This window comes from Perca fluviatilis, chromosome 8, assembly GCF_010015445.1.
Source record: "Perca fluviatilis chromosome 8, GENO_Pfluv_1.0, whole genome shotgun sequence".
In the NCBI taxonomy this organism is placed as follows: domain Eukaryota; kingdom Metazoa; phylum Chordata; class Actinopteri; order Perciformes; family Percidae; genus Perca; species Perca fluviatilis.
Genome location: NC_053119.1, coordinates 25619567 through 25630579, shown reverse-complemented (window position 1 = coordinate 25630579; position 11013 = coordinate 25619567). Strand labels below are relative to the sequence as shown.

Genomic DNA, 11013 nt, shown 5'->3' with positions numbered 1-11013 from the left:
TTCATCTCATGTTCTGTCCTTGTGTCATATTACAATTTAAAGGATTTGGGGTTTAAAGTGGATTTAATAATAAAAAGATCTTTTTAATTTGTTTTGGGGTTATTATGGACAAATCCGAAAATTCATTGTCAGGGCTTGGCCTTAGAAAGTTGTATAAAAATCTATTATCTCCATATATTACGTTGCAATACACTGAAAATTAACTAACCATTTACAGGGTAAACAACGGCAGTTTTATTCAGTATGAAAAGTGCAAAATGACTATCAGATATACAAATGTTAAAACATTCTGAAGACAGAGACACACGCACACACGCACGCACACGCTTTTAAAATGCACAGTAAAGTTAAACAATGTACTGTATGTAGAAGTTTGTCATGCATAGATAGTAAATGTGATGCAAAAGCAAACCCATGTTAAGATTTACCAGCATGTTAGGCACCACTTGGTTACTACATAAATAAAATTTCAAAATTTACATTTCATTATCGATTTGATATTTACAGTAATCCCAAAAGTGTATTCTAAAGTAAAGGCCATTGGCTTTTGAGTTGTAACATATGTGTCCAATAGGGGAGTTAACTTCTGCTTATGTAGTGATAAAAATGCCTGAAGTTCGTGACTAATATGGACAGAAGATAATGCAGACCAGGGGGGTGGAGTTACAGTTAATGAGAAATGGCAGATCATGCAATATTAACTATAATACTACATTTAATTGTGCGTCTTGTAGCTCCATCTAGTCAACATATCCAACATGTCACCAGTTTGGCTACTTTTTAGCGAAGCTTTGGGTAAGAGCAGGGTGTGGTCCCATAGGTAGTTGAAAATAGTCCCCGTTAGGGGCAAATGAGAGATCAAATGTCACATGTGAGGTAGAAAAGGCGCAGCAGCCCGTGCTGGCTCTTCATCTGCCGGCAGACCAAAGACGGAGCTAATGAGATCATAGAGGCTGTTGTGTGAGATCTGGAGGCTGACGTTGGCGCTGTGAAGGGACGAAGCCCCCTCCATCTGGGCCATCTCATGAAAGTGTCGACAGATCAGAGGGACCACCTACAGGGGCAAAGTGACACATGGAGACATTTTACAGCACTTGTTAATCTGCAAAACTGTGGGGAGATTATCTCAACCGCTGCATTTGTCTTTTGAGGTGAAGCTCAGGAAAAACAGGCAAGAGGGCTAACCTTGACTATGATGAGCTTCTTCTCCAAAGGTTTTCCGTCGGGAAACTTCTCTCCAAAGCACATGTTGATGGTGTAGTCAGGAGAGCCGCCGTTGTTCTCTTTAAACTGCTTCAGTTCTGAAACGGAGGCAGGTGGATCCATTTATTTCACAGTGCAAACCTAATGCTGGCTTCACATAAAAGTTAACAGTAATAATATCCACACCTACCATTAACATACTTCTCAAAGCTGAGGAGCTGCACCATGGTGTTCTGGGGCAGCTTGCTTGGGTCTGGGTGAGCCACACTGGGGTCACTGGTGCTGGCAAACACATGGCACCGGTCCTGCCTCCAGGCGTAGATCCCAGTGTCCCGTACCTCCAGGAACAGACCTCTCTGGATGCTGTTAAGGATGCGGTTGGTGTACTCAATCTGGTGTAAAGAAAGTTGTGATTAGAAAAGCTTTTACATAGAACAAAAATAGCTTTGGCACATTGAGGATGTCCTAGAGCTGTGCGATATGGAAAAAATCTAATATCACGATATTGTTGACCAAATACCTCGATATTGAGGCGATATTGTAGGGTTGACAATTGGTACTTACAAAAAAGATTTACTCAGTGAGATTTTTAATAAATAATCAGCATTAATGTGTATATAATAACTAAGTGGGTTAAGGCAAATAGAAAAGATAGAACAGTCTGGTAAATTCATACAATTACATCACTCTACTGTAATCCAGCCATCAAAACCAGGAAAAGACAACACTTATGTCTTATTACGATATTCAGTCTCATATAACTATAGATATAATATCGATATATTGCCCAGCTCTAGGATGTACAGCAGTATATTGTATGTAAACTTAAGGGAAAATACTTTTTATATTTCTTTCTCCTGTAATGGATTTCTATGCTTCTCTTTGAAAGGCTGTTCAAACTGAAGCTCTTTTTTTTTTTTTAGGCATTTTAGACCTTTATTTATATAAGACAGCTGAAGACATGAAAGGGGAGAGAGAGGGGCAATGACATGCAGCAAAGGGCCGCAGGGCGGAGTCGAACCTGCGGCCGCTGCGTTGAGGTGTAAACCTCTATATATGGGCGCCGGCTCTAACAGGTGAGCTACCCAGGCACCCTAAAAGAAGCTATTGCGCTAACACAAGCTGACCAAAGTTCTTTGCCAAGGACCGCGCCCAAAATTAAAATTAGACTGACCGATATCTGATACACTTCAAAAATAAAAAAAGGTACCCTGTGGAGTTTCTAACCACTAGTAGCATTAAGCAGCAATGTTTTTTATGAATGGGTGGTTCTTGTGAATATAAATGAGCACGCTGGTGACCAATACACATTCCTGCCAATGGTTTCACACTATTCCACGGATCCACAACTGGTGGGAACACAGTAAGGAAGGCAGTGAAGAGGAAGGCTGCTAGAAAACAATACATGATCTAAAATACTTCAAAAATCAGCTTAGCATATGTTCTATAGGAAAGGAAATGCAGTCACCATATTTATTTTTCAATTATAAAAAACTGTTGACCACATGAAATTTTAAAGAAAGTGAGATAAACAGGTTTTAGTCATTTTCTGGTGGATTTTTCTTTATTACATCAAACAAAATGTAAGGTGTAGAGCTGGGCAATATATCAATATATCGATATCGTGATAGGAGACTAGATATCGTCTCAGATTTTGGATATCATAGTATCGTGATATGACATTAAGTGTTGTCTTTTCCTGGTTTTAAAGGATGCATCACAGTAAAGGAATGTACTTTTCTGAACTTACCAGACTGTTCTAGCTCTTCTATTATTTGCCTTTTCCCCACTTAGACGTCCACATTACTGATGATTATTTTTTTTAATTCTAAGTGTGAAGATATTTTGTTAAAGCACCAATTGCCAAGCCTAGAATATCGCCTCGATAGAGGTATTTGGTCAAAAATATCGTGATATCGGATTTTCTCCCTATCGCCCAGCCCTAGTAAAGTGTTTGGTGTTTTAAGCCCCCAATGTCGTCTTCCAGGCAGCGCTGCCTGGAAGGCACTAGGATTAGGCAATTGTTAGGGTTAAGGTTAGGTGCCTTGAAGTCCACGGTTGCAGCGCTGCCTTGAAGTCGACGTTGGGGGCTTAAAACACCATCGAGCCTGATGTAATCATGTACCTGTTTGTGGTCCAGCAGACCATCCGTGGAGGGGAAGCATATATGATGGGCGTTGAACTCATGGGCCTCCTGCTGGTAGTGGAGCTGGAGAAGGGCAGTGGACAACGTCATCTTTAGCATTTCTCTTTTCCTGTAGTGGATGGAGATCTCCAGGTCAAATATACTTGGCTGCAGAGGTGAACTGAGGACTGGCGGAGGATTTACTGTCAAAAACAAACATGATCACATCTTTACAGATAATCAATTGGAAACATTTCCCCCCCAGTCTATAAACAAATAATATAGTTAATACTTGATATAATAAAAAGGAATTTGATTTGGCTGAACATACCTTCACAGTAAGAAGGCTGATCTGGTAAAAGCTGGGGGGGGTTCTCGGCTGCTACAGGATAGCTTTGAGGAAGAGCTGGATTGTGCTGACCATAGTCCTCTGCCCACTGTTGCTCCTCTATTGAAGACAATAAAAAAGGAGATTAAACTACAAATTAACCTCTTATTATAAACATAAAAACAAACATGTGGGGAGTATGTTTTTCTATGACTTGTATGGTTATTCCTTTATGCAGAAGACTCTGTACCTGATGGCTGGTTGCCAAGATCCAAAGCCATTAAGTTGTTAAGCAGATTATGCTGTTTGGAGGGGGGGGAAAGACATATAATAAGTACTGAATGGAAGAAAACACAAGCAAACAAACTAAATTGTGTGATATTAAACCAATAAATAGAGAAGTGAAAGTGCACTCCAGGCAATACCGCACCTCATTTCCTGAGGGGAAGTACTCAATAGGAGAGCTGTAGATGACAGGATCCTCCTGCGAGTCTTGTGTTGGCGGACTTTCATAGTCGTCTGCAGATGAACAAAACAGATGCACATTCATTTGCATTCAAACTCAAACACGGCGAAGGTAGAAGGCTTGGGATAAACGACTAAGGTCTTACGCTCAGTGTTAATAATCTCATAGATTTTATGAGGGTCGTCAGAATTCTCCTGATTCTTGGAATTATCCTTAATCATCTTGAAGCGCACAGAGAGGTTGTTCAGAGCGCATCGGAAGTTGGTTTTCCACCGGGCCTTGTCGTTGGGGAACTCGTTGATCTTTCCACTTGCTATTGCCCACGCCTGTGTACCATACAAAGAGAAGTTTAAATAAACTCCATATACATTCACATTTAAAAAGGTCCCATGACATGGTGCTCTTTGGATGCTTTTATATAGACTTTAGTGGTCCCCTAATACTGTATCTGAAGTCTCTTTCCCAAAATTCAGCCTTGGTGCAGAATTAAAGCCACTAGAGATAGTCCCACAATGAGCTTTCCTTAGGATGTGCCATTTCTGTGTCTGTAGCTATTGAGGAGGAGAGGGGTGTGTGGCCTTGACCAACTGCCACTTTGCTTGTTTGAAAGCCATGATGTCTCTCTCTCTCATGGGTGGGCCAAATTCTCTGGGCGGGCAAAGCAGAGAAAGGGGAGGTAACCTTGCTCCTTATGACCTCATAAGGAGAAGATTCCAGATCGGCCCATCTGAGCTTTCATTTTCTCAAAGGCAGAGCAGGATACCCAGGGCTCGGTTTACACCTATCGCCATTTCTAGCCACTGGGGGACCATAGGCAGGCTGGGGGAACGCATATTAAAAAGGCAGTTTTGAGTTTAAAAAAACCTCATAAAGTGAAATTTTCATGCCATGGGACCTTTAAACAAAATGGGCTGTCCTGCAATCAAAAATGAATACACAGTACAGGAATCTGCTATCACTCTCAAATTAAACTTTGAATTATGACCACTTGACAATCAAAAATGATGACGTTGCATCGTAAATGCATTAATTACATAATGGGAAAGCACCTCCAGTCTCAAAGTTCTTCACCATTAGTGCTGCATAGAAAATCCTGCAGTTACTTCCATTGTTTTCTCAAGGATAAAAGTTTGATTGCTGGCTTTTTACTCACACGGTGTGGTATTACTACCGTGCCTCCTCTATTTTGACTCAAGGGAAGTGAAAGTGCCACCACACTGGTGTTGGTATGCTATAATTGCCCCTGTCAGCCAACACCTGCCACACATCAGCCCTCTAAACATCAGTAATGATGTGAAGGTCATTTTCTTCAGGAACGCCTATGAGGACGTGTTTGTGGCACAATATTCTACTTCAAAATACAAGCGGTAAGACTATAGTTGTGTCTTGACAGAATGTCAACAAAGCCATCAGCATTTTATCTAATCACGCTGTGCCAGATAACTGTAGATAGAGGCTGCTGAACCTACCCGGAATATTTTAATGTCCTCGTCATTGCAGTCTCTCCTGGAGTTGTGCTTCCAGGGGACTCTGAACTTGTTTTGGCCCACATAGCGCAGGCCCGTGTACTGGCCGGTCTCCACCTGCTCTATGAGCCAGCTGGAAAACTGAGGCTTGGGAGGGCTGGGAGGAAACATGATAGATTAGTGTTGTTCTTAAATGAAACATTTCCCTATGGCAGAGAGAGGAAACACAGACACAGACAGACAGACAGACAGACAGACAGACAGACAGACAGACAGACAGACAGACAGACAGACAGCGACAGACAGACAGACACACACACACACACACACACACACACACACACACACACACACACACGAAACCCTGCAATCCTCAACATGACCTGGTCAAACAATATTCAGCAACGTGTTACGTGCATACTTTACTAGACTTGTTCAACACAAAGGATTTTAATAAATCTACACACGCAGCAAGTTTCACAGGGAACTAACAGCTTCACCATAGGCCTACATGCAATCTACTCACAAACAAACCGAAAACCTAATGATTTGACAGCCTAAATAAAGAGATGAGTGTGTTTGTCTCCATACCTTTGCATTTCTCAGTGAAGGCGTTGCTCTCTGCGGAGCTGTTTGGAGCGTGTGGATCTTCGGAGCACTTCGGCTGAATTTATAAAAACACAACCAGTGACACCAGCGTTAGGTTTTCATGTCTCCTCCCCCCCCAGTGGGAAGGTGCAGCCGCTCCTGGGGCATTTCCGACGCACGAATGGGTACGTATGATTCAAGGACAAGCAGGAAGTTACTTCCCCACACAGAGCGTTAAACAGACGATGGAGCTGCTCGGGACTGATAAATCGAAGACACCCTCCTCTGCAGACCGGATGCGGACATGGGTTTTTTGGAAATGGAAAATTTCTTCAATCGAAAGAAAGTGAAAGTAGGTTTTAAGGAGTGTCTCATCTCTTTAATTGCATCACCACGTCACCTGCATTGCATCATCCGCCTCCCAAATCCATGTTTTAGAAATTGAATACACGATTATCATTCAAATATGACGTTCTTAAATACGTTTATTGCTTTTGCATCTATGTAAACCTAACCTCGTTTTTGTAGAGAGTGATGCCAAGTCTACTGTATAAGTTTGCATTGTTAAAAAGTTATTTTTGAAGTGAATTATTGTAATCCCAAGATGTATGTAGACATAGGGTAATGAACAGGTATAGGTATGTGATGGTGAATTAGGTTGTCATAACGGACACATTTTAAAATGATGCACTGTTAGACATTTCCAATGTTATGATACATCCATACAAATATGGGGGCTTTAATATTTGACACTGTATAGACATAGGGTTGTAATGTTGCATTGGAACAAGCACAGAACGTGATGTGATTATTAGGTTATTATAAGCAGAAAACTATAGATATGCATATTGTGGTAGTGTAAGGAAAGTGTGCCCATATTTATTATATTGTGTCATCAATACTACAAAAAAGTGGTTTATAATATTAAGATTCTAGGCTACATTACAACATTTGATGATAAGATTTAAGGCCCACCGAATATTTTGTTATTTTAAGATGACAACTGGTGACTCTGTCAGTGAAGAGGCAGTGGCATTTAGCTCCAGCTGCTCTGACCTGTACTTTTCAGAGAGGTGTTGCTCACTAAAATAGTGTCCCATGAAACCAACCCTGTTCCAGTGAATTTAAACAATAGAATCCACCGTAGTTTGTAACCAATGTGCAGTGTTCTCAAGTGTTATGTGGGACTTTCAGAGCCAGAATCCTGCAGGTGTACAGTCGAGTCATGTGTCTGAATGAGACAGAATATTAATAACCAGACAGTGACTGAAAGTGCGGTGGGGACTCCCTTGTTTCCATGACATACATTTTGATCTAGATACTATTAAAAAACACTACTCAGCTTGCTTCACTTGAGGCCTCACTACCTCTTTTCTACCATCAGCGTTTTCCTAGCTTCACAGCACAACTGTGAAATATTGTATTTTGTTCTCCCCCTCTGGGGTCTTAGCCAACCTTTTACACACAATCACAGTGCAAAAGGTGCATGCTGAAGCCCACTGTGCCTACTTTGCTTTACTTGCTTCCAGGGGAGAATTGCTGTTTATTGTCTGGCTGTGTCCTGACCGGCAATTAACTAATGCTTTGCATTTTCTGCAAGTGTTTAAGAAATACGGCTTATATGGCTACAGCCCAGTATACATGTGTCAGGAATAGGGAAGCGATACATGCTCTAATGGAGTACTTCCCTTTTCCTGCTCATTGGAAATAGCCTACTTCTTAGTCCTTGTAGAAGGCCCCTGTAGAAAACACAGGCTACTCAGGGAGGATCTAGCCTGCTAATTGAAAAACCACATAGAGGGCTCACATCCTATTTGTTTTTAATATTCACATTGCAAAGGTAATATCATTAGTGTTAACTTTTCTGTAAATGGAAAAAAACCCTGAATATTTTGTGGCAGAACATGAGGCAGATTATGTGACACAGAAAGGTCAACTGCACTGCTCTGAGCACATTTTCTAGTCTCCAAGTATGATGCCACAGTGGCCTTAAAAAAAGATACAAGTGAGATGATAGGCCCTTATTTTGCCAGCACAAAATCATGTATGAATATTCATTTTGTATTATTAAACTTTTGATGTTTTTAAAAGGTCATTTTTACTGGGAATTCTAGCTTGATTTTTCAGTATCTTGCTATCTCTGTAGGACTGTGTGTGTGTGTGTGTGTGTGTCACAGTAGATATGAAGCATTGTTGACTGTTGAGGCATTGTTTTAAAAGAAAAACTTCAGACATGGTTGTTGTTGTGATTCTGGTATTTCAGTGTGTTTCAAAAAAACTGCTTCAATTCTCGTAAACTGCCACACCCTTACCTATGAATAAGATTTTGGCAGGCTTCAGCTTTAATTGGTGTACGTGATGTGGTGTGTGTATGTGTGTGTGCGTGTGCGTGCGTGCACGCGCATGCGTGTGCGTGCGTGTGTGTGTTGAGGCAAGGCAATAGGAGGTCATCGTAATTCATGATGCTTGAGTCATAGGAATTTGTGTTATTGTGTTATAAATACACACACTGTAAACACTGGGTGCGTTTGGATGTGTGTTTTGGTATGATGATGTCCTGCTAACTGTCCTATGACCTTTGACTGATACATTTATTTTCTACTCAGGAGTTTTGCTCCAAAATGTCTGTAAGGAATTTCACAATGTTTGATATCCCTAATAAGCACCATGTCAGGAATAGGATTCCAACAAATACACGACTGAGAATGAAAACAGTTTCCTTTATACAGTCACAATTTTTTTTACAGTAAGTAATTTTCTCCTCATGCATTTAGTTAGTTATTTTTCATACTAATTGTTGTATGAAAGCACAACAGTGCAGCATACAGTATGCATTATAAGTAGTTTTTTTCCAGCACAGGTTATACTACTTTATGTTATGATGACATTGGCAGCTTTATCAGACACTGATTTATGTGTAGCATCAGGGCAGATGCCATTTCAAGATAAAGAGGCTCTTAAAAATAGAACCTATGCTGAAGGAACTAGTGTGTAACAGAGGGGTTTTACTTTTGTTGTCACTCAGCGCCCTCTGCTGTTGGCCAGGCAGAGGTAGACACACACACACACACACACACACACACACACACACACACACACACACACACACACACACACACACAAACACACACACAGGAAAATATATTATTTTAAAGCAGGGAATGTCGAATATCTATGAAGATATAAACAAAATGATGCAGGAAAGTTTCTTGGTCATAAATTAAATATGACATGGTCACAATCTTTGTGTTTTAATGTTAAGTTTAATTAAAGTAACATTTTATTCAAGTTTAAAGAAAAAAATGTTTGAAAGTTTTGTCAAAACCAAAATTAAGGGAATAATATATTAAACAAAACAGTTTGCCCTGAATCATGTACTTTCTTTTCTAGCAGTCAAAGGTCTTCAGCAGCTGTCCTCTGGCCACTGAGGTGGGCAGATTTAGAATATTCAGGAGGGAAACAGATGGTGTGAGCTGTGTGATAAGTGAAAAGTGAGTCCCATTTGTTTGTATTGTATTGAAAATATAATGATATATATTTGACTTGTTTAAGTATGTTAATTTTTCCTCAAAAGCCTGGAAGTGAAAGCAATATGGATAAATAAATACTTGAAGTACTTACTCTGATTGACTGTGTCCAGTATTATAGAATATACATTTTTGTCAGTGATTTATGAATGTTGTTCAGTTTTATCTGAATATTTGATTGTGAATTTTTTTTCTATAATCTTGCATTTTTTGTTATGAACTTGTGGTGTCTTATAACCCATGTGGGCAGGGCATAGTTCAGAGCAATCTCAGACCAGAGGAAGAGATGTTTTAATTCATTTTTTGATTAAAAACAATTTACTAATGGACAGTCATGGATTCAGATCCGGTAGATCAACGTGTATGGCACTAATTGAGTTAGTAAGATTAACAAATTGTATTGAAAATAAAAGACTATGCAGCTGGGATTTTCATTGATCTAAAAAAAGCTTTTGATACTGTTGATCATGAAATCCTGTTAAAAAAATGGAAAGGTATGGTATCAGAGGTGTGGCCTATAACTGGATAAAAACTATATTGAAAAGTCAGTTTGTTCAAATGGGCAATATAAGCCTTCATATTTCCTGTGGCGTTCCACAGGGGTCAGTTTTAGGCCCAAAACTGTTTATCCTTTACCTAAATGACATTTGCAAAGTATCAAAAGTACTAAAATGTAATGTTTTTGCAGATGAAACAAATATTTTTGTTGTGGGGATAACTTGCAGCAGATGCTGGAGATGGTCACAAATGAAATGAATAAATTAAAACTTTGGTTTGATTCAAATAAGTTGTCTTTAAACTTGAACAAAACTAAATTCATGATATTTGGAAATCATACTGTAAATACAGATGTTACAATAGTAATTGATAACAAAACAACTGAAAGAGTATATGAAAGTAAATTTCTGGGTGTTGTACTTGACCACAAACTGTTCTGGAAGCCCCACATTAAATATCTGTGCATGAAGATGGCCAGGAGTATTGGTATATTGGGCAAAACTAGATACATTTTGAACCAAAATAAATAACATACTCTGTACTGCACACTTATTTTACCATATATGGTATATTGTATGGAAGTTTGGGGAAATACCTACAAAAGCAACTTAGAAAATATTTGCACATTGCAAAAAAGAGCAATCAGGATAATACATCACACCAGGTATTATGAGCATACTAATCATCTGTTTTTTAATTTACATTTGCTGAAATGTATGGACATTGTTACATTTAAAACAGCACAATTTATGTTTAAAGTTAAAGAAAATAACTTACCATGTAACATACGTACAATGTTCTAATGAAAGAGA

The 11013-nt window shown here is 39.5% G+C and overlaps 1 protein-coding gene across 1 annotated transcript; it reads right to left on the bottom strand.

Moving 5' to 3' along the window:
- Positions 1 to 210: 210 nt before the first annotated feature.
- On the bottom strand, positions 211 to 6413 carry irf7 (interferon regulatory factor 7). The gene is made up of 10 exons (XM_039808533.1): positions 6180 to 6413; positions 5592 to 5745; positions 4268 to 4448; positions 4087 to 4175; positions 3907 to 3958; positions 3660 to 3776; positions 3329 to 3531; positions 1394 to 1595; positions 1186 to 1301; positions 211 to 1054 (listed from the first exon to the last, which is right to left on the bottom strand). Exons 1-10 carry the CDS (start codon positions 6185 to 6187, stop codon positions 866 to 868), a joined length of 1311 nt encoding a protein of 436 aa, XP_039664467.1. The 5' UTR covers positions 6188 to 6413; the 3' UTR covers positions 211 to 865.
- Between the last annotated feature and the right edge of the window lie 4600 nt (positions 6414 to 11013).

What these genes read in the sequence shown, in the direction of transcription:
- irf7 (XM_039808533.1), bottom strand. An exon ending in AGGACATTAAAATATTCCGG is followed by an intron (nt 4,449 to 5,591) that starts GTAGGTTCAGCA and finishes TATGGTACACAG; the next exon opens with GCGTGGGCAATAGCAAGTGG. An exon ending in TCAGCCTTCTTACTGTGAAG is followed by an intron (nt 3,532 to 3,659) that starts GTATGTTCAGCC and finishes TGTTTTTGACAG; the next exon opens with TAAATCCTCCGCCAGTCCTC.